This window comes from Danio aesculapii, chromosome 19 (genome assembly GCF_903798145.1).
Source record: "Danio aesculapii chromosome 19, fDanAes4.1, whole genome shotgun sequence".
Lineage (NCBI taxonomy): Eukaryota > Metazoa > Chordata > Actinopteri > Cypriniformes > Danionidae > Danio > Danio aesculapii.
The window spans coordinates 9,329,992-9,357,037 of record NC_079453.1 but is presented as its reverse complement, the minus strand read 5'-3'; the positions used below and the strand labels follow the sequence as shown (position 1 = coordinate 9,357,037).

At 36.9% G+C, this 27,046-nt stretch overlaps 1 protein-coding gene across 2 annotated transcripts; it reads right to left on the bottom strand.

Annotated features, from left to right (window-relative positions):
* Nucleotides 1-234: 234 nt before the first annotated feature.
* On the bottom strand, nt 235-26,307 carry s100u (S100 calcium binding protein U). 2 transcript variants are annotated; one of them, XM_056479652.1, is made up of 4 exons: nt 26,149-26,307; nt 25,965-26,046; nt 7,630-7,762; nt 235-4,653 (listed from the first exon to the last, which is right to left on the bottom strand). In XM_056479652.1, the coding sequence occupies exons 3-4, from the start codon at nt 7,747-7,749 to the stop codon at nt 4,126-4,128; spliced, it is 648 nt and encodes a 215-aa protein (XP_056335627.1). In that variant the 5' UTR covers nt 7,750-7,762; nt 25,965-26,046; nt 26,149-26,307; the 3' UTR covers nt 235-4,125. The 2 variants fall into 2 exon arrangements, with proteins under 2 accessions (XP_056335627.1, XP_056335628.1); XM_056479653.1 differs by lacking the exon at nt 26,149-26,307 and having other exon boundaries at nt 25,965-26,109.
* Nucleotides 26,308-27,046: the final 739 nt, after the last annotated feature.

The window sequence follows — 27,046 nt, the reverse complement described above, 5'->3', positions numbered from 1 at the left end:
AAACCCATGACACTAAACTGATACTTCAGGATGAGATGGGGCTCCCTCTGGGGTTCAAGGGTCCCCTGGTGTAGATTCCATCCCAAAGGCTTTTTAATAATTGAGCGTCAGCTATCATAAGAGCACTAAGAATCTGATATTACAGCTCTTGAGACGAAGCACTAAGATGGAGAGCATGTGAAGGTCTAATGGAAGCAACAGATAATATAAGCACAAACCAACAAAACGGCATCATTCAAAAGCAAATTTGTTTATTCTCATGCAAACAAGGCCCAGAAATGTGAACAACAAATTATGAGGACTGCATATAGTGTTCCCATGTGCACCACAAATGCAAGTCCTACATTTTAAAATGGTGATGCAATTAGATAAACTCCTGCAGAAAGGCATTTCGGCGAGCAAGGTAAAAAATGTTGATTTTATGCTTCTGCAACACTGAAAAACACATTTACGACTAGCACCGGAGTCGAAGGTGGCACAAACTAAAGTAAACATAGTCTTTTTTTCAACATTTACGCTATAAACATGACGTCTGATCTTCATTCACGGATGTTTTGTGGACATTTTAGCGAGGGGATACAGTGGTTGCAGTACCCTTATACAACAAATCTGGCTCAAATAAAAAAAGGACATTTATTTATTATTGCACCCCTTTGGCCATTGGTCACATTTGCGGCTGTTGACAACTTCTATCACACACTATATTATTACAAAACTAATCACAGGCATGAACACATGTGCATACAAACAAAAATTAGTAGTGTTTTTTAACAATCGCTAGGACTCGCTTTTAAATATTAAGTTGCTTTTTGAAACTGTGAAGAGTTTTAAAATGTGGATCATTTAATAGTGTTTACATGATCAAAACTAACAACACAACAGTCAATTAGACTGCAATTTGCTACATTTCCTCAAAAATACCATATTAAAAAAAACGTATTCCAAATCTAAGAAATAAAACACTATCAAAACAATTCGATGTAGCTAAAATTGTAAACAATGGTTCATCGATTTCATTATAGTCTGTCACACACACACACACACAAAAAAGAGAATTTACAAAGAAAAGTGTACTCATGTTACATTAAAGAGATATCATTCTTGTTTTGGGGGAATAAATACAAACGAAAACATTGTAAATTAGTGCTAGCTGTTGTTAGTGTATTTAGTTCATTGCTTAATGTGTTTTTGTTGGGTGACAAACTTTAGTGGTGTGAAAGAACAACTTGTGTTTTTTATTATGACAATTCTGAATCGCAAGATATACTCAGAATTACAAACGTTTGCAATTATGTGCTTCAGCAACGATTTTTGTGAAACCACAAAAATCCACTTAAACATACCTTTGACTGCAGGTAAAAGGTCAAATGAATGATATGGGACAGTACGACGCCAACAAGTTTTGTTCCTATCAATGATATTTAGAGCTCTGTGTAAAGAATGTATATTCGAAACATAAAACACACCCTAAGTAACAAATTTCAGATTCGCAAAAGTGTACACAGCGCCCTCTAGTGGATTTTTCATCTAAAACGTGCAACAAAACGTACCTGGAGGAATGTATTTTACGTTTCGGAAAAATATAGTCTGAGGCATATGTTTTCACCAAGCCTGGGCTGAAATTGTTCTACACTGTCAGATGAAAAGCTGCAAAAGGTGTTACAGCTCCAAATTTGTACGTTAAAGGTAAATATAATGCCTCATTCACACTATACAGGACTTTGACTGTCGTTCTGGGTGGCGATCTGCTGCATATGCAGGTCTGTGAAGTTCTACAGCACGGAGAATACAACCAGCCTCTGCAGGAGCTGAGAGAGGCTCACGTGAGCTCTACTGGTGTTCCTATTGACCCTTTTCACATTTCCAGGTTTCTTAGTAGCGGAAGGCGTCATGGTTGGGTAAACTTAGAGCGCAGTGAATCGAGAGTACAACAAATAATATTTTTACGATCCTATTTTCTAAAATAATCAAAGAAAAACTCCACGATGGCGTTATCAAGACTTTCTGAAAAAAGAAAAAAAATTGTGTGAGACTGATGACGGCAGCCAGAGGAGAGAATATGTTCAAATTTACTCTTAGCCTCGTAGACACTGCTGTAGAAACACCTCACATAAGCAAATTATTTTTTTGTAATTTGATGCAAAGATGATATAAAACACTCATAGATGCATATAAATGTTCATACGATAAAAAAAAAAAATCTAAATATTAAAAACTTTCAAGGTCGGCGCCAATAGCCTTGTGGTTAGTGCGTCGACATATAGCACCCAGGTGCTCGCGGCGACCCGAGTTCGATTCTCAGCTCGAGGTCCTTTGCCTATCCTTCTCCTCTCTCTGCTCCCTTTACTTTCCAGACTGTAAATCTCCAATGTCCTGTCATTAAAGGTGAAAACCTCTAAAAAATAATAAAAAAAAAACTTTCAAAAAAGGATTTAAGATTATGATGACCGTTAAATGCATCATAACAGGCTTGTGAAAAGGGTCCATTGGCTGACGCTCAAGAAAGTCGCTCATTTGCCTAAAATTCGTAACTTTTTCGCAGACGGTCGCTGTTGCTTGCATAGACGGAGGTCACTGGAAATCGCTTGCTCTCAGTTGAAATGAATGGCTGCTTGTCTCTTTGCAGCTGCGAGTCGCTCGTAGTGTGAATGAGCTAAAACTATGAAATTTAGAAATTTGTAAGTTTTTACAATTGTGATTTTTTTTTCACAATTACTAATTACTTTTTTCATAATTATGAGTTTATATCCTGCTATTCTTAGTTTATATCTGACAATTTTGACTTTTTCAGGAACTGCGATGTTGTATCTGTATCTATTTGTGATTCTGAAAACTTGTTTGTTATGCAAGTGTAAGTTTATTTATCGCAACTCTGACTTCTTTTCCTCATAATTTTTAGTTTATACATCACAATTACGACTTTTCAGCTGAATTGTTTTATAGTTTTGAGTATATATTAGTTCAATTTTTTTTCTCAAAATCTTTTTCACAAAAAGAATTCATAGTTTATACAATGCAATTGTGGCCTTTTTTCTTTATACGCTTTAAAAATTACTAGAACTGGACATAAATAACCGTGATTAACACTACAATGGGCTCTATGTACAGCTAGTGTTTATCAGCCAATGATAAACTTCCAGTGAAAGCTTAATGTGACTATTATCAATTTCATAAGGTTCCTTTTATAGCATCGATGTTGTAACATAATTACAATGCATTCAGTTAAATAAACTTAAGCATTCATTTAGTTGCTCAAGTGTAAAACGAGATGAAAGACGGTGTGAAGACCTCCGTCAGAACCAGAAGGCGAGCGCAGAAAATCTATTGAAAATACAATAAAATACAGTAAAATAAACATTTTATTTTATGGTGGGGAAAATGGAATTTAATGGAGTGCTTCTTGTCGGGTCTGGGACCCACTTTATATTGTATATCTATCAGGTAGCGAAGATAAATTTTTTAAGAAATCAGACCTTAAATGTGGCAGTTTATAATGGAAAGACAGTCCACCGGAAGAGCTGATTCTGGCTGGCTGAATTTAAAAGTCTTTGTGCATATAAACCATTGATTTCTTGGGAATTTCCTTCGTGAAACTTTTTGTTTTTTCATTGCCATTACTATTGTTATATTTAGTATTTTTTTCTCATTATGTATATTTGAGTTAGTGTTACATCTAATGTTGATCATGGTTACTGCATTAAGTTTTTTTTAATGCTAAAATTGGCAAGTACAGCTGCCAGCTTCTTTTACCATAACTTTTTTTTTTACATTGTATAGTGTTTATATCTTAAAAACCAAAGTTTATATCTCACAATTATAAAATTATGTTGATAACTCACGATTATGAGTTTATGTATTGCAAACCGTATGATAAAAGTCATTTTAATTTGATCATCCTATAATGTTTTCCACAAAGAGTTTTTAAAAAGTAACCTAAATATTTCAAAAACGGGTCCTAGCGATATCAAAAAACTGTATTAGGAGGACTCTTTGGACTGTAAAATGTGTAGTGTATCGGGTAGTTTCTGGTATGTATGTACGTATGTATTAAAATACCACAATAATAAAAAAAAATGACAGATAAAACGAACATGGAAGCATTAGAGATGCGACTTCCTCCAGCTCCTATGATGCTTCCTCTTTTATGTTCTTTTCTTCAGCTTTATTCTCTTCAGCTTTTTTCTCTTCGACCTTTTTCTCTTCGGCTTTATTCTCTACGGCTTGATTCGCTTCAGCTTTTTTCTCTTCGACCTTTTTCTCTTCGGCTTTATTCTCTACGGCTTGATTCGCTTCAGCTTTTTTCTCTTCGACTTTTTTCTCTTCAGCTTTAGCTCCTTTCTGTTCCACCTCTTTGTTTGTCTCTTCCTTTGGCTTCTTCTCCTCCGCCGCCGGCTTCTCTTCTTCCTTCTTCTTGTCTTTTTCCGCCTGTGGTTCTGCTTGTTGTGGTTCCGCCTGGACATTCGCTGCGGCTTGGGGCTGGCTCTCCTGGACCGGAGTCTCCGCTGGTGTTTCTGTCTCCAGACAGCGCTGTTCGCTCACGGCCTGTGCCAGATAACCCACCAGATTCATGTATTCCTTGAAACTGACCTTGCCATCCTGGTTGTTGTCGAGCTGTTCACGCATGGTTTTTACTGCCTCGTTGTCCTCTGAGCCCTAAACAAAGAGTCACTCAGATGTTAGTCATTCCTGAAGCATGCCTGCAGTTTGTATTGATCAACACAGTTTTACTGGAATAAACAGTTTGTGGCGATGCATTGTGCAATGTTAAGTAGATTTGTATTTGTTAAAAAAAAAATGTAAATGTTTGTGAGGAACTTGCGGTGTTTCGGTTACTTTGAAAAACTTTTGTGGATTTTATTTATACAACCCCAAATCAGAAAAAGTTGGGACAGTATGGAAAACGCAAATAAAACACAAATAAAATCATTTATGATTTTACTTTGACTTGTATTTCATTGCAGACAATACAACAAACATTATTTAAAGTGTTCCTAATGACTTTAATGTGTTTTTCTCACCAAAATAAACATGTATTCCAATTTTGATTCTTGCAACACCTTTTTTTAATTGATGCAGTAATGCATTTACTATTTTGTAATGTTGTTATTCCTTTTCACAACTCTTAAAAGACATTTAGGAACACCAGGTGATGAAGTGTTTCAGGTGTAATTTCGTCCTATTCTTCCTGCAAATAAGTCTCAAGGTGGACGACAGTACGGGGTCTTCGTTGTCACATTTTGCGCTTCAAAATGCACCACACATTCTCTGTTGGAGACAGGTCGGGACTGCGGACAGGCCAGTCAAGTACCTGTATCCTTTTCCTCCAAAGTCAAGACTTTGTAATGTGTGCAGAATGTGGTTTTGCATTGTCTTGTTGAAATATGCATGGGTGTCCCTGGAAATGAAGGCAGCATATTGTGCTCCAAAATCTGTATTTTTCACCATTAATAGTGCCATCACAGAAGTGCAAGTTATCTTTGCCAAGGACACAAGCCTTGTTGCTAGTAACAGTCTGGATGATCCTTTTCTTCTTTGGTCCAGAGCACAAGGTATCCATTTCTCCCAAAACAGACTTAAAATACTAATGCATCTGACTACAGTACACATTTCCACTGTGTGAGGGTCCATCCCAGATGCCTCCAAGCTCAGATAAGTGACGCTTCTGTACACTGTTAACATAGGGCTTCCTTTTGACACAGTACATATTTATCTGGTATTTGTGACGCAGTAGGTAGTGCTGTCTCCTCACAGCAAGAAGGTCGCTGGTTCGAGCCTCTGCTGGGTCAGTTCGCGTTTCTGAGTGGAGTTTGCATGTTCTTCCTGCGTTCGCGTGGGTTTAGTCCAGGTGCTCCGGTTTCCCCCACAGTCCAAAGACATAGAGTACAGGTGAATTGGGTAGGCTAAATTGTCCGTAGTGTATGAGTGTGTATGGATGTTTCCCAGGGATGGGTTGCGGCTGGAAGGGCATCCGCTGCATAAAACGTGCAGGATAAGTTGGCGATTCATTCCGCTGTGGCGACCCCAGATTAATGAAGGGACTAAGCCGAAAATAAAATAAAATGAATGCTAGTTCTTGATGTAGTGACACATAAGGGTTGGTGATCCTCGGCCCATCTTTGTTCCTAAAGGACTAGACCTTCCTTGGATGCTGCTTTTGTACCAAATCATAATTACAATCACCTGTTGACATCACCTATTTGAAATTATATCATTAATTAACCAATTTACTTGATTACTAGCCCTAAATTCTCCTGTCCCAACTTTTTTGAAAAGTGTTGCAAGAACCAAAATTGGAAAAGTGTTTATTTAAAAAAAACTATAAAAATCATGAGGAACACATTAAACAATGTTTGTCATATTGTCTGCAATGAAATACAAATAGAAGTTAAAGTAAATTTGGAAATCACAACTTTCTTTTTTTTTTTTGCGTTTTCCATGCTGTTCCAACTTTTTCCGATTTGGGGATGCAATTTAAAGTAGTTTTTCTAAAGTGGTTTTCTGTCTTTTTTGTTTAGTCAAATATATTTGCCAGTAATGAATATTCCAAATTGTAATATGTATGTATACATAATGTAATAATACATCTTTATTTTAGTAAAGAACATAAAAATATATATATAGTTATGTGACCCAGGACCACACTAATGTCGCATGGGTATACATGGTATAGGTCAAAATGATAGATTTTTTAATATATAAAAATATTATTTTTAAAATGTTATTTTATGCTAAAAATTATTATAATATTAAGTAAAGATCATGTTTCATCAAGACATTTTGTCAAAAACAGTTTAAATACATAAAAATTATTTTAGTTGGCTATGCACTTTATTTAGCAAGTTTCTCAATATTTAGATTTTTGCACCCTCAGATTCCACATTTTCAAGTTCTGATTTTGTGATCCAGGATCACATATTTTTACAGGATATATAATTATGCAAATGAAATATTATATCACAGCACCAAAATATACATTTTGGATTTGCTATTTGCTTTATATTTGCTAAACTATTAACTGTTCCATAACAAACATTTACACTTTTGTCAAGTAATCACAACTTTAAAAGTAGTTGATCCAATATTAAAATGTAATTCACATAAGCATTATATAAAAAGTATATAGACATTTGAAATAATATTTGAAAACCAAATCATAGCACCAAAGCGTTTTGCATGTTTTTACGATGGTTGCTATTGTTAAACGACTTATATTCAGTTTTTTATTTGTGTGGGTTGTTGCTTATTTGTTATACCTTTTTAATGTATTAAATCTACAGCAGGTTTACAGGGTCTGTCAGGCCAATGTGTTGTTTAGAAGATTAATAGCAGACTTCGCCTAAAAACTGCATGATCTAATGAATGATTGATGTCTACGCAGGACGAGCGTGCAGCACTAAACTTTTCCTCTGTAATTTAACGTGGCACCGCAGCAAATAACCCAGAGGCGTTCCTCATACTAAATGACTATTTGGACACAAGCTTGCGGTTTCTGCTCAGCTCATCACAGTCCAGATAATGAGGAACTGCTCGAGAAAGAAACAGATACAGTCTATGGAAAAAACGAGTGGAGCGTCTACTGATTCTGTCTGATGAATGAATATTAAAAATACGCTGAATTTGTCCTCTGACCGTCAGAATGTTCTTCAGCTGGTTCTTCACCAGACTCTGGAACTCCTTTCCTCCTAGGTTCTCCTTGCCTTTAGAGGACTTCAGGAAAACACCCACAACGGTCTTAATCGCTGACTCCATAGTAGACTTAGCTCTGTAAGAAGAACAAAAACAAAAGCATTTATTATACAGATGATATTTAAAATGCATGGAAATTAATCCATAAAGATGTCTCATAATAGTTAAGATAAAAAAATAATTTATTTTTTAATTGTTTTTGAAAATTAAATTGTAAAGCAAACGCTGTAAAATTCTGAAGGATTAAATGATCTTGCAGAAATCATATATATTTAGATAAATATATATATATATTTTTCATTTTGGAAACATTTTTTTTCCAGTGTTTGCAAAAAAATAGAAGTTAAAAGGAACTGCATTTCTCTGAAACCTTGAAATACTTATTTTATTTATACTTATTATTACATACTTTAAAACATGTTTTAAACTGTAGTGTACATTTAACAGTGTTATATATAAAATATTAAGGATTTTAGATTAAAATTACAAAGTGATATGTAATTATAAATGTAATGCAAACTGGAGATGCTGACAACAGAGGTGCGGATCCAAACGCAGGTTTATTAGAAAGGTCAGGCAAGCAACGGTCACATTCACAAGCAAACAGATGTACAGTATGCAGGCAAATCCATAGTTGTGGTCATTAAACTGGCAAATGGTCAGTACAGGCGGAAAGGTATCAAAATGGTAAAACAAAGCAGAGATCAAACACGGAAGGACAAGACCAGGAAAATGCAATGTAGGGTTCACAAAGACAGATAAACAAGACTCAGCCAAGAGGTGTGTGTGTGTGCTGTGTATATATGTGATATAGTCCATATAATCAGTTCATGAGGCACTGAAATCAGCGGAATGAGGAACAGGTGCGTGTGAGCGGTGCATGACTGGAACTTGTAGTCCATATACTGGCGGATTTGTAGTTCTTTAGTGAACTGTGTGTATACCAGTGATCAGAGATCTGCATAGATTGCTGGTGATTGTGACAATAAATATGTTGAAAAATGTTATAAAATAATAATAAAATAATAATAAGAATATACCATTTAAGGTCAAAATTTTTATCCTTTTTAAGCTATATTTTTTGTCCATAGTCTACAGAACAAACCATCGTTATACAATAACTTGCCTAATGACCTTATCCTGCCTATTTAACTGTATAGAAGCGTCTAGTAAATATCTAGTAAAATATTATTTACTGTCATCATGGCAAAGATAAAATCAGTCAGTGATTTGAAATGAGTTATTAAAACTATTATGTTTAGAAATGTGTTGATTAAAAATCTTCTCTCCGTTAAACAGAAATTGGGGGAAAAAAACAGGGGGGCTAATAATTCGGGGGGACTAATAAATCTGACTTCAACTGTATATATTACGATATATTCTTTTGCTGCGACATATTTTGCAATATGAATATAATTTCAACACATGATTTAAATAGCTCCATTTGGAAATTTTTAATTCATTTAGTTTGACTGGGATTTTCTGGGATTATCTTTTTCTATGCAGTGCATCTGCATAAAATGTAACAAATTTAACAAAAATAAAAGTAAAAAAAAGTGCTATATGGTTTTTTTGGGGAGTCAAAAAGTATTTATGTGCAAAAATCAATCAAATCCTTAAATAATCAAATGTAAAATAACGTGGTCATTACTCTATTATTATATTTCAAAAATAATTTAATCTTCAATAAATAATCTAATCCTGCAATGTGACTGTTGCACATATGCTAATGTGATACATTGCGATATCGATGCTCAAACGATATATTGTTCAGCCCTATATATATATATATATATATATATATATATATATATATATATTGGATGAAAAAAAACTTGATAATGAATCAGTAAGATAAAGCAAAATTTAGGCATAATTAATTAATATTTATGCTATGTTATTTACTAAACATGAATAAGTAACAGAACACTTAAAACAGAAGTGAGTAACTTAATAAATTACAAACGTTCAAAATAAAATATACTTTATATTGAGGGAGGGAGATAAAAAAAAGACCAAAAAATCATGGAAAAGGTCCAACTCAAGTGTAATGCTTTAAATAGGGCTGCACAATATAACATTATCGCAATGTGTGCGTCCACAATAGTCACATCACAAGATATGCAATGTTGAGTTTGTATTATAGATGACCCAGTCAAAACACAGGAGACTTCTTTCTTCCTTAAAAAAATTTCCTTAAAAATAAAATATCTAACAACAAAACAAAAAAGGTTATTTGGAGAAAAAGCAGTAGTTAATCAATGGCACAGCTAGTAAAAATCGTTCTAAAGTTTACACGGTAGTGGAAAGAGTACTGAAAAATCATACTCAAGTAAAAGTACCATTGCTTGCCTAAAATGTAGTGCAGGTAGAGTAAAAGTATGGGTTGTAAATATTACTCAAATTATGAGTAAAAAGTAGCCCTTTCAAAAGTACTCAAGAGTAGTGAGTATTACTCTATAAAAAGCTGATGCATTTACATGTAATTTGTGAATGTTTGTAAACGTAACATTCTGTAGTACATTTAGTTATTGCCCAGCAGGAACACAATGTCATAAGACGTTAATATTAGGTTAGATTTAGGTTCTGATATCAGGTGACCAAAATTCAATGTCAATAATTTTTTAATATCAAATAACAATGTTAAATGACATTGATATTAGGTTGATTTTAGGTTGTGTTGGACAGTGACCAAAATCCAACGTCAAGCCAAGATCTTAAACCAACGTCATATTGATATCAAATACTGACAATAATTCGTCAGGTATGGCAACCAAAATCCAACGTCTGATAGACGGCATATTGGTAACGTCCACACAACGTCAAGCTGTAACATCTTTAGACACCGAATTTACTTTAGACGTTGGATATTGACGTCGGCCTGACATAGTGTTTTGAAATCAACCCAATTTTAATTTCCAAACAAAATGCAACGTTCCCACAATGTTGGGGTACAATGTCATTTTGATGTTATGTTGACGTCTTATGCCTGTTGGTTGTTTAGGGCCATTTCAGGCAGCATAAAGTAAACTTTCGTCATCTTTTCATCAGTGACATGAATCTAAACAGTCTCTGGGTCATTGTGAGTAAAGATTTTGGACATCATCTTTTGGACACTTTTAATGCTTCCAAACAGTTTGCTTCAATTATAAAACCACCCATCTCTTGAGGTAGTTCATTATGATGCGATTCACCTTCTATGTGCGAATTGATTGGACAGGAATCACAGGACTGGTTTTTCTAATCCCCATAGACAAGAAAAAATAGTGACTGCAGGTAGAAAAAAAGTAGTGGAGTCACTGAGTGTTTGTCACTTTTCTTCAAGCCTTCAGCGAGTGTGTGAAGTGGAGCGTGGAGAATGGAAATGCTGTGCGTTTGAGCTGACAGCCAGTTGCAGATAAGAGAAGAGGCGATTGGCCAGCGCTCGTCCTGATCTGTGATAGGTCATCTGATCTACTGATGACCCAAACGCACCGCGGGCTCGTGTTTCGACAGGGATTTTACCAGCGGCTCCAACATCACGTCTGTCCTCACTCACGCTTTCTGCTTTCAGGTCTTCACGCCTCTTTCAATCTAAAGAATTCAGTGCTTTTGTCACGTATGAGATTTGACTGATGCAGGCACACACTCAGTGTTCGATCTCTCTATACATTGCACCATACAGTTTTACTGGGAAATGACGAGAGAGTTGTAATAGCTCACTGAGTGAATGGCATTGCTCAGATTCCTTCAGAAATTCATAAGTCAGTTATGTTTGGCATGAAGAGATGAAGATCAGATTTTGGGGGTGGAAGGAGAGGTGATGATGTGTGTATGAATGTGTTTTTAAAATACAGTTCCCCCAAAAGTAAATAATTCTGTCATTATTTACTCATCCTCCACTTGTTTCAAACCTGTTTGTGTTTTTATTTTTCTTCTGTTTAATACAAAAGAAGATATTTTGAATTTGATGAAAGCTGGAAATCTGCAAGTTAATCATTGACTTCCATATTTGTTTTTTGCAAAATGTTTTAATTTCTCTCTTTTTGTGCTCAACAAAACAAAACAAAGACTCAAACTGGTATGGATTAAGTAAAGGATGAGTTAAAAATTACAGATTTTAAATTTTTTGGGTGAACTACAGTACATCCGGAAAGTATTCGTAGCGCTTCACTATTTCCACATTTGTTTATGTTACAGCCTTATTCCAAAATGGATACAATTCATTTATTTCCTCAAAATTCTACACACAATACCCCATCATGACAATGTCAAAAAAGATTTTTTGAAATTGTTGCAAATTTATTAAAAATAAAAAACCTGAAAAATCACATTTGCATAAGTATTCACAGCCTTTGGCGTGAAGCTCTATATTGAGCTCAGGTACATTCTGTTTCCACTGATCATTCTCGAGATGTTTTAGCAGCTTAATTGGAGTTCACCTGTGGTAAATTCAGTTGATTGGACATGATTTGAAAAGGCATACACCGGTCTATATAAGGTCCCAGGGTTGACAGTGCATGTCAAAGCACAAACCAAGCATGAAGACAAAGGAATTGTCTGTAGACCTTCGAGACAGGATTGTTTCAAGGCTGGGGAAGGTTACAGAAAAATTTCTGCTGCTCTGAAAGTTCCAATGAGCACAGTGGCCTCCATCATCCGTAAGTGGAAGATGTTTGGAACCACCAGGACTCTTCCTAGAGCTGGCCGGCCATCTAAGCTGAGTGATCGGGGTAGAAGAGCCTTTGTTAGGGAGGTGATGAATAACCCAATGGTCACTCTATCTGAGCTCCAGTGTTCTTCTGTGGAGAGAGGAGGAACTTACAGGAGGACAACCATCTGTACAGCAATCCACCAATCAGGACTGTATGGTAGAGTGGCCAGATGGAAGCCTCTCCCCACCTGGAATTTGCCAAAAGGCATCTGAAGGACTCTCAGACCATAAGAAACTAAATTCTCTGGTCTAATGAAAATAAAATTGAACTCTTTGGAGTGGATGCCAGGCGTTACATGTGGAGAAAATCAGGCACCGCTCATCACCAGGCTAATACCATCCCTACACTGAAGCATGGTAGTGGCAGCATGATGCTGTGGGGATGTTTTTCAGCAGCAGGAACTGGAAGACTAGTCAGGATAGAGGGAAAGATGAATGCAACAATGTACAGAGACATCCTGAATGAAAACCGGTTCATCTTTCAGCAGAACAATGACCCAAAGCACACCGCCAAAATATCAATGGAGTGGCTTCACAACAACTTGGTGAATGTCCTTGAGTGGCAAAGCCACAGCCCATACCCAAGTCCTATTGAACATCTCTGGAGAGATCTGAAAATGATTGTACACCGTCGCTTCCGATCCAACCTGATAGAGCTTGAGAGGTACTGCAAAGAGGAAAGGGAAAAAAAATTCCCAAAGACAGGTGTTCCAAGCTTGAGGCATCATTTCAAAAAGACTTGAGGCTGTAATTGCTGCCAAAGGTGCAACAACAAAGTATTGAGCAAAGGCTTTGAAAACTGATGTACATGTGATTTTTCAGGTTTTTTATTTTTAATAAATTTGCAACAATTTTAAAAAACTCTTTTTTTAACATTGTAATTATGGGGTATTGTGTGTAGAATTGAGGAAATAAATGAATTTAATCCATTTTGGAATAAGGCTGTAAAAGTGTGTAAAAAGAAAATCGTTATGAATACTTTCCGAATGCACTGTATCCCTTTAATATGATATATGAAGCAACAAAAGTATATAAAAACCAGTCTGATCTCATGAGGAAACGTAACTATTTTACACTTTGTCAGTTTAGTGGCAAATTCGTATATTTGTGGAATTCAGTTGTACGAAAATTTACGATTTTAAAAAGGAGGTGTGGCACCAAACCCCAGCCCTAAACCCAACAGTCATTGGGGGATGAGCAAAGCATACTAAATTGTACGAATCAGATTGTACAAATTCATACGAATTAGTGACTAAATCAAAAAGTTGCCATGAGATCGTGTTGGTAAAAACATATGTAGCCCTAGCTGTGCTGTCACTGATAATATTCATTTGTTCATTTTCCTTTAGCTTTGTCCCTTGTTTATCAGGGGTCACCACAGCGAAATGAACCACCGACTATTCCAGCATATGTTTTACGTGACGAATGCCCTTCCAGCCGCAACCTAGTACTGAGAAACACCCATACACTCTTACATTCACACACACTATGGCCAAGTTTGTTTAATTCACCTATAAGCGCTTGTCTTTCGACTGTGGGGGAAACCGGAGCACCCAAAGGAAACCCACGTGAACATGGGGAGAACATGCAAACTCCACACAGAAATGCTAACTGGCCCAGCCCGGAATCAAACCAGCGACCTTCTTGCTGTGAGACAATAGTGCTAACCACTAAGCATTTTTTGACAATTTAAATTAAAAAAAACAAATATTATTGGCATACTATTAATTGTATCAGTTAGTTGACAAAGCATGTTAATTCTAAGCAGTAAAATCTATACAATTTTTAAAACTGGAGAAAAAACTTCCATAATTTTTCAATATTTTTATCATTTATACTTGAAATAAAATTAGATATAAACATTTTAATATAAAAATGCTAATAAATATTTTTGTATATATTAATGAACAAATTACTTAAAACTCACAATTTAAAAAATAAAAATTACAAATTATTATAAGAACTATATATTTAAACTTATGTATATACACTGTAAAAATTCTAACAAAATATAAATAAGTCATAACAAAAATTATTTTGATTAATCTTTAAATGATGGTTTTTACAGGCTCTTTGGCATGTTTTTCAACTTTTTGTTTTAAAACAGTGGTTCTCTCTTCAGTGTTCCAGCCCCCCTGAACATTTTGAGTCACTGCATTCCATTCGATAGGGATCATCACTATTCAGAGTGACAACTTTGAAGATATTAGGGCAAATAGTGATGAGCCATTCCGAATGGAACGCATTGCGTGTCACCAATCAACTTTACTGTGTAAAGGATCATGGGAGCTAGAAGTATCCATCAGTTGAACTCTTCAAATTGCCCAGGTTTGAGCACTTTGGTTTGGAATGACACTTCAATACGGAGGCTAGGGGTGGGCGATATGACCTAAAATTAATATCACGGTATTTTTCATCTTTTGAACGGTGGCGGTATAATATCATGGTATTACTTTCAATAGCAAAATAATATACATCTCAAGGAAGAACGGACAAAAGAAAGTCTCACTTCTATCACTCTTTAAAAGTTTAGGTTTGGGTCATTGTAAATGCTCAGTCTCGTTATGAGCTGATCTTCATTTCTCTGTTGGTGGAATAAAGCAGGCGAGTCAGCCGCACCAATTTATGAGCAGACAGAGCAGGATTCTCGCGATGACCACCAGTGCAATTCCGCTCTTTGTTATGAGCCGTAGTTTCAGTGTAAACTTAGTAAAGGTGAGTTTCTTTGGCGATGATGTGTACAGTGTTAGATTTTATATTTAGCGGACATTTACGCTGAACACGCGGTGAATGCAACGCATCGAGATTCGGGCACCTTCTCCGAAAACCCTTGATTGATCTCAGCTGGCAGATCAACATTTACCTCATGTCATGATCGCTGTCATCTGCGCCATTATTATTATTATTATAACTTTAGGTGAGGTTTGCAAACCTGTGCACTTTTCACTCTTCAGCCGTTTGCATTTCCTGCAGTAACAAAAGCTCCCTGACTGACAGCTATGAACCAATACAGCAGCAGGGTAGAGCGATTCAGCAAGTTTTTAGAGGAAAATCAAATCAGATTGCACTACAACCATTATATTCAGACACACAAATGCTCCCAAAGATATTATGAGGGCGCATAGATTAAATTTCGGGCGCTCATGCGACCAAAATGGTTGCAATTTCGAGCCCTGTAGTATAAGGACATGTATTCAGACCACAACTGAACGTTTGAAGAAAATTGAATGCCTTATTATTTAGAATTAGCTATTATTGATGTAAATGCAGCCGTTCAAGGCGCGTAATTGATTTATTACGGTATTGACGGTATTAGAAAATCTATGTCGTGGCGCAATGTCACACCGGTGATGACTATGACACCGGTGTACCGCCCACCCCTAACGGAGGCCATGAATATTTTCACTCTAAAGTGCCATTTGGAGGGTGATACATCCTGTTTGGAACACACCACCTCTCTAGCTTTTTTATTCAGATCATCAGTGTTAACTGTACGGCAGTAAGCAGGGAAAGAGACCAAAAGCCACTATGTGATTGGCATGTTTCATATTACCTAGTTGATGTTAAAGGTTTTCCCAATGGTAAACATTCCAGTCATTTTCATCTCTCCATACATAGTAAGAAAACCAATGAAACTAATTCCAAGCCTGAAGACAGGAACAATGGTTTTAAAATGAAATACAATTTTAGGTCACAACTTTAAACTGATATTTCTCAGTCGGTTTAATAATGCAAGTTGAAATGATTTGTTGGCAAACTTGATCTTTCCAAGCAAACTGTATAAGCTGGTTTAGTACATTACTAACACTTAAATATAAATGAATAAATATGCACAGAAATATTTTGAAAAATAAGCCGAAATATAGGATGAAATCTAGGATGCTCGAGGATTTGTTGAAGTTCACCTGTCCAGTCCTCTTGTGTTTTTTGGAATTGGAGAAGGCATTCGACCGTGTCTCTTGTGGCAATCTTTGGGGGGTGCTTTGGGAGTGTGATGTCAGAGGTGCTCTGTTAAGGACTGTCTGGTCCCTGTATGAACAGAGCAGGAGTTTGGTTTGCATTGCTGACAATAAGTTAGACTTGTATCAAGGAGCATATTGAACTCTGGCAGGGTTGGCCTTTGTCACCTGTTCTGTTCAGATTCAGTTCGGTGCAGCCTAGGGCCAGAGGGGATATGGTTCGGGGACTACAGGATTTCACCTATTATTCACAGATGATGTTGTTCTGTTGGCTCCATTAGACATGGACCTTCAGCATGCACTAGTATGCTGCCAACAATGAAGCAGCAGCGATGAGAATCAGCACCTTCAAGTCAAAGACCATGGTTTGCCATCTCTAGGTTGGGGGTCCTTACCCCAGATGGAGGATTTTGTTCACGAGTGAGGGAAGGATGGAACGTGAGATTAACAGGTGCAGCGGCAGCAGTAATGAGGTCTATGTACTGGTCTGATGTGGTAAAGAAGGAGCTAAGCTGAAAGGCAAAGCTCTTGATTTACTGCTCAATCTATGTTCCTACTCTGACCTATGGTCATAAGCTTTGGGTGATGACCGAAAGGACAAGATTTCGAATACAAGGGTGAAATGAGTTTTCTTCACAGGATGGCAGGGCACACCTTTATTGATAGGATGAGAAGGTCTGCCACCCGGGAGGAGCTCTGCTTAGAGCCGCTGCTCCTCCACATCGAGAGAATTCAGTTGAGAGGTGTTCCAGGTATATCCCTCCAGGAGCAGGACCAAAGGACACACTGGAGGTACTAGGTCTCTCCGCCTGGAAATGTCACAGAATCCCCCTGGAGGAGTTGGAGAAAGTGTCTGGCAAGAGGGAAGTCTGAGGTTCTGCTGAGACTGCTGCCCTCGTGACTCAGACTAAACCTGCATGATTCTGGCTAATATGAGAATTGCAAATTTTTTTTGCTTAAAAAAAAATCACGATTTTTTCACGATTCTATAGATGTAAAATAAAGGTTAATATGAGTGGGCTATTATTATTGTTATTTCTCAAACATAAGGTCTACTGTTGGTAGAAATGCTAAATTTCAAATAGAATATACATCCTGGTCTTTAATGCACAGTAATGAAATCATAATACAACTATTCATAATTCTGATGCTGAATTATTATGTTGCAATCTGTCATTGACAACATTAGACAATTTTTTTTAGACAACACTATATATGCTAGAGTAGTTATACTGACACTGTTAAACATTTATTCTCATGCACAACACTCTGTTCGCTATGAAAAAAAACCATCAAATGCTTGTCTTAATCATAACTCTAAAATGCGATATGATTATTTAAAATTATGAGCGCGCTTTTGGTTTCATTTTCACTGCTAAGTGCGGTTCATACTTTCCGTGTGGCTCCCAAACAATCGCTCTGTACCACAAATGAATACTATTTACAACTTTATTACCTGTTTGTGGAGAGGTAAGCATGATCGAACACCCAATGAGGGGGGAGAGCAGGCTTGGAGCCCGGCGGCTAATCAGCAGGCCAATCAGAAATAATAAATAACACCTGTTTATTCTAGTGATTGGGCCGGAGAGACAACGTTCTTAAGGAGAACAGAAGGAGCAGCCGGGAGAAGAGGGAGAGAGCGCACACACACACAACGGGTGTTGTGCACTCAGCTAAAAAAATAAAACGTTACTGCTTACCTGAATCGCCGACCCTGTCTTCTTCTTCCCTCAATAACGAACTTTGCTACACTGTTATTCACAGCCTATGCAGGTTCTGTTCACTAAAGTACATTTCGTTCACAGGTGCACGCCTGCCCTCTCTGTGGTAACAGCTCACGTCACGTGTGATTTCGCGGCCACTGATACATCATTACATGAAGACGAAAATGTCATTTCTGGGTGAATTATACCTTATTATACCCAAAGTCCCTTTAAGGCAAGTCATTTCACTCAGCGGCCATCTTTGAAACGCCTCTCGGGCAGTATGCTCGGGCATTCTGTTTGAATGGGGAAAGATTAAATTCTCCAAAACTACTTGAAAGACTACGATTACATTACATATTATGAATAACCAATTAAATTAAACAACAACTGTCTATTTAGTTTAATTTCTAAATGTTCGGATCACACAAAATCTGCAGAAACGCACGGCACGCCTCACATTACGTCCAAGCCCCTCCCCTGGAGAATTGTCATTCTATAGCGATCGCTGATTGGCTCATGTACTAGAAGGCGGGGCTTCATTCGCCATATTGACTGTTAAACTTTCTCCCATTCAAAAGTATACGAGTGACACGTCTTGTGTATTCTATAGTCTTTGTTATACCTTATATACAGTATATGACTCTTTCAACAAGGTGTTGCAAGGTGTCCACGTTGCAACGAGCAACGTAGCCTATGTAAAACAGAACTTGAAAATATGATTGGCAAAATCATAGAATTGCTGGATTAAGATCGTCTAGGGGGTTGAATGGAGATCGCGATCTTTTTTCAATTAATCGTGCATCTCAGATCCAGATAATTGGAAGACAACAGATAAAATATTTTTAAATACCACACCCAGCAAAATTTGCCTAAATATGTTACTTGTTCAAACTACTTATTTAAAATAAGTTGTAACAACACAATTCTAGGCGACGCGGTGGCGCAGTAGGTAGTGCTGTCGCCTCACAGCAAGAAGGTCGCCGGTTCGAGCCTCGGCTCGGTCAGTTGGCATTCCTGTTTGCATGTTCTCCCCGCGTTCGCGTCGGTTTCCTCCGGGTGCTCCGGTTTCCCCACAGTCCAAAGACATGCGGTACAGGTGAATTGGGTGGGCTAAATTGTCCATAGTGTATAAGTGTGAATGAGTGTGTATGGATGTCTCCCAGAGATGGGTTGCGGCTGAAAGGGCATCCGCTGCTTAAAACATATGCTGGATAAGTTGGCGGGTTATTCTGCTGTGGCGACCCCGGATTAATAAAGGGACTAAGCCAAAAAGAATATGAATGAATGAATGAACACAATTCTTACTTTTTCGGGGACAAATTAATTGTTTCATGTTCAATCCACTTAAATTTGTAAAAATTATTCAATTAACTTAATTTGTGTTGGGAGAACACGAAAGAACTGTGTGGAACCCAGCATTTTTACAGTGTATAATACATTTCCATTAATATAAAATTATAAAACTTATATCTATGAAACAGCAGAATGGCTGGAAAGAACCTATGTTTTCTGGTACACGTTCACTGAAAGGCATGTTTCATTGATAAAATCTTGAAGACTCTTAGTGTCACACACAGATACAGAAAGCACTCTGAGGTTTTGTCATCTTTCGAATTCCGATCATTTTTGTTTACGTCAGCCATTCAGACCTCACCAGAAAACTACGGCCTACTTGTTCAGGTCAGGACTGAAACCATATAATTTGCATAGCAGTGCAAACAGAGGCACAGAAACAACAAAAACTAACAAAACAAGCTGTGACATCCAGCGGTCAGTAAAGTAGCCCTTGGGTGGTTATTACAGGTCAAAATCTGTGTAGGTGTGTTTGTCATCCGAGACACACAGACACACACACACAGTTTCCTCTTATCAGCAGCAGTAATAACCACATCGACAGGTAGTAAGCAATTACGAAACATGACCATTAGCCTAATTTAATGAGTGTGAGAGAAGGAGATACAGAGATGACGCAGTTTGCATATTAAAGTTTCTGGTTTCATAGGCTGTTGAAAGTGAGAAGGAGTCTTTTACACTACGCTCAGGTGTAAATGTGCAGGAAACAGTTCCTTCCACTCTTCCACCTCTGTCCACTGACTCTCAGATAATGATGACACTACATATACTGACTTATCAAGTAATACAAATAGCTGCAGTCCACTGATACTGATAAATGGCACACATTCACAAATTACGTTAAAGCCATAATAAAATATACAACAATGGTGTGAAAATTTATATTATGACACTCAATTATTTTACACTAAATTATAGAATCTAAATGACCTGAAGCATGGCACGGTAGCTCAGTGGTTAGCACTGTTGCATCACAGCTAGCAGTTCAATGCGATTCGAGTCCCGGCTGGTATTGGAGTGAATTGCGTAAACAAAAACTGACTGAAGTGCATGAGTGTTTGTGAATGAAATAGTGTGTGGGTGTGGCTGAAAGGTCATCCGCTGCATAAAACTTATGCCAGAGTAAATGGCGGTTCATTCCGCGGTGGCAAACCCTGACAAATCAGGGACTAAGCTGAAGGATAGCGAGTGAGTAATCGTTATATAATCACTGCCATAAAAAAGTCTTGAAAAGGCAATAATATAATAATTTACATCATAATTCTCATTGGCTGTCGGACATAAACCCTACACACTCGTTCAGTGTCTTCATTTGGGTTAAACCACAACTGTGTCTCTCAACCTGGCTGGCAAACTGACTTATCGTTTTTGGGCATGAGGTGGTTTCACAGCTTCTCTGATCCCTCAAAGTGAACATTTTTATTAAACATATCTGACAGCGCTCTTTGAATTATTGAGAACTAAAAAATATATTTTGGATGCTACAAAAGTGTCAGTCTGCTGTTGTAAAATGTATTTAGCATACAAATATGATACTTTATACTGTAGAATTTTAAGTTTTAAATAAAATAGAGAAAATGTAGGTTTGTGCCACCTTTAAAAACCTAAAGTAACACATTATTTTTAAAAATAATAATATTTGAGTTACTTTTAGAAAATGTAACGTGAGTTACTTTTGAGCTTAATTGATTAGCTTTTAAAAATTAAATTGCTAAATTAAAATTGAAGTAGTCACATTGAATCACAGGGTCAATGAGAGGATGTGTTTATCCAAACATATGCCAGAGTAATTGGCAGTTCATTTCGCTGTGGCAAACCCTGACAAATCAGGAGCGAAACTGAAGGATAGCGAGTAATCGTTAAATAATCACTGCCATAAAATAGCCTTGAAAAGGCAATAATATAATAATTTATATCATAATACACATTGGCTGTCGGACATAAACCCTACACACTCATTCAGTGTCTTCATTTGGGTTAAAACCACCACTGTGTCTCTCTATTAGGCATCACGTGGCTTGACAGATTCTCTGAACCTTTAAAGTGAACATTTTTATTAAACATATCTGACAGCGCTCTTTAAACTATTGTGAACTAAAAAATATTTTTTGGATGCTACAAAAGTGTCATTCTGCTGCTGTAAAAAGTATTTACATACAAATATGATACTTTATACTGTAGAATATTACGTTTTAATAAATAAAATAGAGAAAATGTAGGTTTGTGCCACCTTGAAAAACTTTGTTGGTGCTAATAAAAGCTCATTTGATTCTCTAAACTTACATCCTATTATTACTAAGAGTCTGGGGGTCATCTTCGACAGCACCCTTTCATTCACTTCACATGTTAATAATGTCACCCAGTCTGCTTATTTCCACCTTTGACATATAAATCGTTTACATCCTTCCCTCACACCTTTCGACTGCCATTCTTGTTCATAGTTTAGCCACATCCCATTTAGACTACTGTAATTCCCTTCTGTTTGGTCTCCCTAATGAAACTCTTCATAAACTACAACTGGTACAAAATGCTGCAGCCCGTATTATCACAAACACCCCTTCTGTCTGTTACATCACACCCATTCTACAACAGCTTCATTGGCTTCCTACATTTTACAGAATTAATTATAAAATACTTCTTCTCACTTTTAAAGCCACAATCTTGCTCCTCCATACCTTACAAATCTTGTTCATATAGCCACACCTTCTCAATCTTCTTCTCATATCCACCTGTTCCCCCTGTCCGCCTTGTTACCATAGACTGCAGAGCCTTCAGACACTCTGCTCCTCAGCTTTGGAATTCAACTTCTCCTGATCTCCGTGATTTAAACTCTAAATCTAAACTGAAAGCACATCTGTTTAGAACAGCCTACTCTCTTTAACTCAACTGCACTTTTTTTAAAAAATTGCATTGTATTCTATTGACTTTTATATTGTGTTTTTATTTGAACTGGTCGTTCTTGCTGTCTTGTACGGTGACCTTGAGTGTCAAGAATAATGCCTTTAAATAAAATGCATTATTATTATTATTATTATCCAATGTTAGATGCCGGTTCATTCCGATTTGGCTACCCCTGATTGATGAAGGGGCTAAGCCGAAAAGAAAATGAGTGAATGAATGAACGTTAGGCCTAATTTCACCATTAAAATGTACTTTTGCATTTTATTTTAAATCATATTAATTTTAAACAGGTTAAAAATAGTTTAGGAACACCTTTCTAAAGAAAAAGTGTTTTTTATTTATGTTTTTATTAAACAGAAAACATCCACTAAAATATAATTTGATTGGTGTAACTAATTAAAATAATATTTTTGACTAGAATTTATCCGATTAAAAGTATATTACACTTTTAAAAATTTACTTGTTTTAAATCAACTTATTGTTAGATTTAGATGAATTTTTATTACATAATCTAACTATTAAAAAGTTGTTGGTGTTACCTATTGAATTAACAGCTCACTCGCTCTCCTAGTTAACGCGAGTTACATAATAATATTTCTTTTCGAAATAACAAGTATCCCATTACTTTAAAAAAATAAGCCATAATATTTGAGTTACTTTTCGAAAATGTAACACGAGTTACTTTTGTGCGGCTGGAAGGGCATCCGCTGCGTAAAACATGTGCTGGATAAGTTGGCAGTTCATTCCGCTGTGGCGACCCCGGATTAATAAAGGGACTAAGCCAAAAAGAAAATGAATGAATGAAGTTACTTTTGGTTTTGGGAAACACTCATCACTACATCTTTCTTTTCCCAAATGATGCAGCATACTATGATAGTTTAGCCACGAATTATGTTGTTGTTTGGGAAACGCACCTTTGGTCAGGCAGTTCTCAGAACATTATCCTACTTTATTACTTTTTTAATGTTTTTTAAAGGTAAATGAAGGTGTAGGTTATACAGTGCATTGTTAATTATAGAGCTCCTCTATTAAAAAAAAGAAATAAAGTTTAAATAAAATTTCTGAAAGAGATCAAGCCTCAGCCAGGTAATAAAAAGTAATGCAAAAGTAATGTAACGCATTACCTACTATAAAAAGTAACTAAGTAACGCAACTAGTAACAAAGTTACATAACTGGGGAGTAACTTAATCCTGCATATAATGCATTACTTTCAAAAGTAACTTTCCCCAACACTAGTGACCACATTGAAACGATCCACCAATTACTGTGACACATTTTACCAGCAGATGCCCTTCCTGCACCAAACCTATCCTGCGAGTGCACTATATAAAATCAGCTAGATATCATAAATGAAATAGATAATAAATATTACATTTAGGTGACGCAGTAGGTAGTGCTGTCGTCTCACAGCAAGAAGGTCGCTGGTACAAGCCTCGGCTGGGTCATTTGGCATTTCTGTGTGGAGTTTGCATGTTCTCCCTGTGTTTCCTCCGGGTGCTCCGGTTTCCCCCACAGACCAAAGACATCAGTACAGGTGAATTGGGTTGGCTAAATTGTCTGTAGTGTATGAGTGTGAATGAGTGTGTATGGATGTTTCCCAGAGATGGGTTGCAGCTGGAAGGGCATCCGCTGCGTAAAACTTATTGTTAGATTTAGATGAATTTTTATTACATATTCTAACTATTAAAATGAATTAACACCTATTGAATTAACAGCTCACTCGCTCTCCTAGTTAACGCGAGTTACATAATAATATTTCTGTTCGAAATAACAAGTATCCCATTACTTTTAAAAAAAAGGCATAATATTTGAGTTACTTTTCGAAAATGTAACACGAGTTACTTTTGTGCAGCTGGAAGGGCATTCGCTGCGTAAAACATGTGCTAGATAAGTTGGCAGTTCATTCCGCTGTGGCGACCCCAAATTAATAAAGGGACTAAGCCGACAAGAAAATGAATGAATGTATTACATTTAGTAATTACAAAATACATGTTTTAAACTTAATTCCTGCACATGTTACCCGAAGAGAAAGGGTATAAACATGCAGTTTTTAGTATACAATTTTAATCATACTTGATTTGAAAATTTAAAGGACTTTAGTAAATGTGTAAACTGATTACTATGGGAAAAGACAACTGGTACAGACCTTTGTGCATGAAACATAAAAAGATCAGCCTAGTTTCAAATGTAGAAAAGTGTCTTTCTCTAGAGTCTAGACTCTCTCTCAAAAGTAAACTGTCAAGTCAGCATTATCATAAACAGATCTTGCGTGAGACCCGGAAGAACAGGTTACTGTACAAGCACCTGTTCATATACAGAAAGTGGCATGTAGCGTAACTGAAATCCACCATCTATGTAGGCACAACAGTGTAGTGTTTTAAGACACAGCCCCTACTGTACTGTCAGCCCTTATTCACAGCACAAACTACATTGACATGCGCCCTGGATCAAAGGGCTGCTGCTCTGTTGAAGTCAATGCTGTGTTGTTGTCACAAGTCCTGCACACCTGGTCTCCAGTCATATTTCTAGTCTCTATAGGCACTGGTCACTGATCCTGTTGACTCATTCAACCTTCGGGCTCAACCCTATCCAGTGCCAGTCGTGAAGTCACATAAATTATTGACGCCTTTGGCCCCTGACCTGGCAATGCCGTCCGCGCCACCCTAGACAGTCTCAAGCTTTAACCCAAAACTCCCTCAGACAGACAGCACGTGGATGAGTTAATAATAAGTAATGAAGGGAGATCTTCCATTACTTAAGTGACTCTCCAAAACAGACACGACCTTTTTCTGTGCCTGGCCGAAATGAATAAGTAAATCTGTGCAAACAAACTCAAGGAATGAGATAAAGGGGACACATAGGCAGTATAAGCACGGACACTCTTCCACTGTACAGTTTCTCTCTCCAATGAGCTAAAGAGATTGAAAGGTTTGCGTTTCCAAATGGGAGAATGTGATACGCGCGCGCGCGCTCGATCTCAGTAACGACAATACCCGCCGCTCGCGTGCGCCATTAAAAATTCACACAGGAACAACTTTGCCTGAGTATAAAGCCTGGTTAGAAACATCTCGAGGTACTTATTTTCTTCACCCTCAAATCACGCGTGGAACAAAACACCCTTTGGTTAACTTAAACGCTTCTCTTTCTGTCAGGAGTTAAAGCGATACTTTTATATTGGACTTGATTTACTGTTGGCGCGGGAGACTGAAGAGCGTCACAATCTGCAAACATCAACACTTAATAGATATTATTAAAATTCGAAGCAAATAATATGTATTAAAAGATAAATATTTAATTATATATGAAATACACTTAATGTAAGTTATAAATCTTAAAATAATATATGCATTAAAATAGGTTTAAAACAACAGCATTTATCAACTAACGTACAAAACTAATGCTCGTGCATGTATTCGCGCGCCATCAGCGCGTCAAGCCACAGAAGTATTTATCTGCATCAAGTTCAGCATATTTCTGAAAAACAGATTAACTGTGAGCGAATGCAGCAGATGTTTACAGCTTCAGCCTCAGTTTGGCTGAGGGTCAAAGGGTGTTCCTAAAACGTGGCGTTTACACTCTATAAAAACTTTTACATGTTCAAAATCTCAACGTTTTGCGTTGAAAGTAGTCGCGAATTATAAATAAGTGTATTTTGGAGGACTTACCCTAAAATGGGGACAGCACAGATTGACAGTTCGTAGTAGCAGCAGTAAAGCCTCTTTTTTTCTTTTCCTTCTCTTCTCTTACCTAAAAAAAGAAGAAAAAAAACTTGTCAAACCCGAACCAAAGCCGAATCTCTTCCGTGAATTTTTTTTTTTGCCCCTGACTCTGACAAATGAAAGGGCGTACCTGGACTGGAGGAGGGGAACTAACAAGGGGACGAACTAATTTTGCTACTTCAAACAGGACAGTTGAGTTTTGATGTGATTAATGGGCTAACCCAGATCTTTCTGATGTTGTCCACAGCTGTAACATCAACATTATAACACGAGAATGTCGTTTCACAGCAGAAATCACACTGGGAATCACGCCAGATGACAGTAAGTTTTGTCTGGAGCTTTAAGGGAAGTACTAAAAACTTTAACCCTTCCCTGCACAACATATGCACTGGTGTTAAAAATCAGCCAGTGCTCTGGGATGTTATAAAATGCTGCCCCGTTTAGGTTACAAAAAAATTAAAGTGCATCCAAAAGGTGTTAAGGTTTTTATCTGGTAAAATTAATGAATGTTGATGCAGTTTATTAGTTGTAAAAATGTAAACATGTTTAGTGTTCTTAATAAAGAACATTTGTTGCTATAATATATTTCTAAATAACACTTTAGTTTGACCAATTTAAGTCTTAAATGAGCACACACTAAATGTTTGCATGTAAAAAGGATAAAAATCCATCCATGAAAATGAACCCAAGAAGGAAAATGGTGGCTGTTAATTTTAAAAATGACATTTCTGACACTGGTTATGACAGGAAATTGTTGTTTTTAAATGCCGCAGGAAGTAACATCATCAAGATTCTTGCAAACCGGAATACATTGTATCGCCATAAATCTTTACTAGCCCTCAGGGGAGACATACAGATAAATGAATCATAACCCAGTACCAACACTTACTAAGATAATCTGTGTTTACAAAAGGCACCGCCTATGTAAAGCAGTTTGAACTGACTGCTTTGTGTAGACTGTGGTCATACGTTAGTCATGCCTCAAATCTCATTGATTATGTTACAAAGGTTATTTTTGATGATTCATG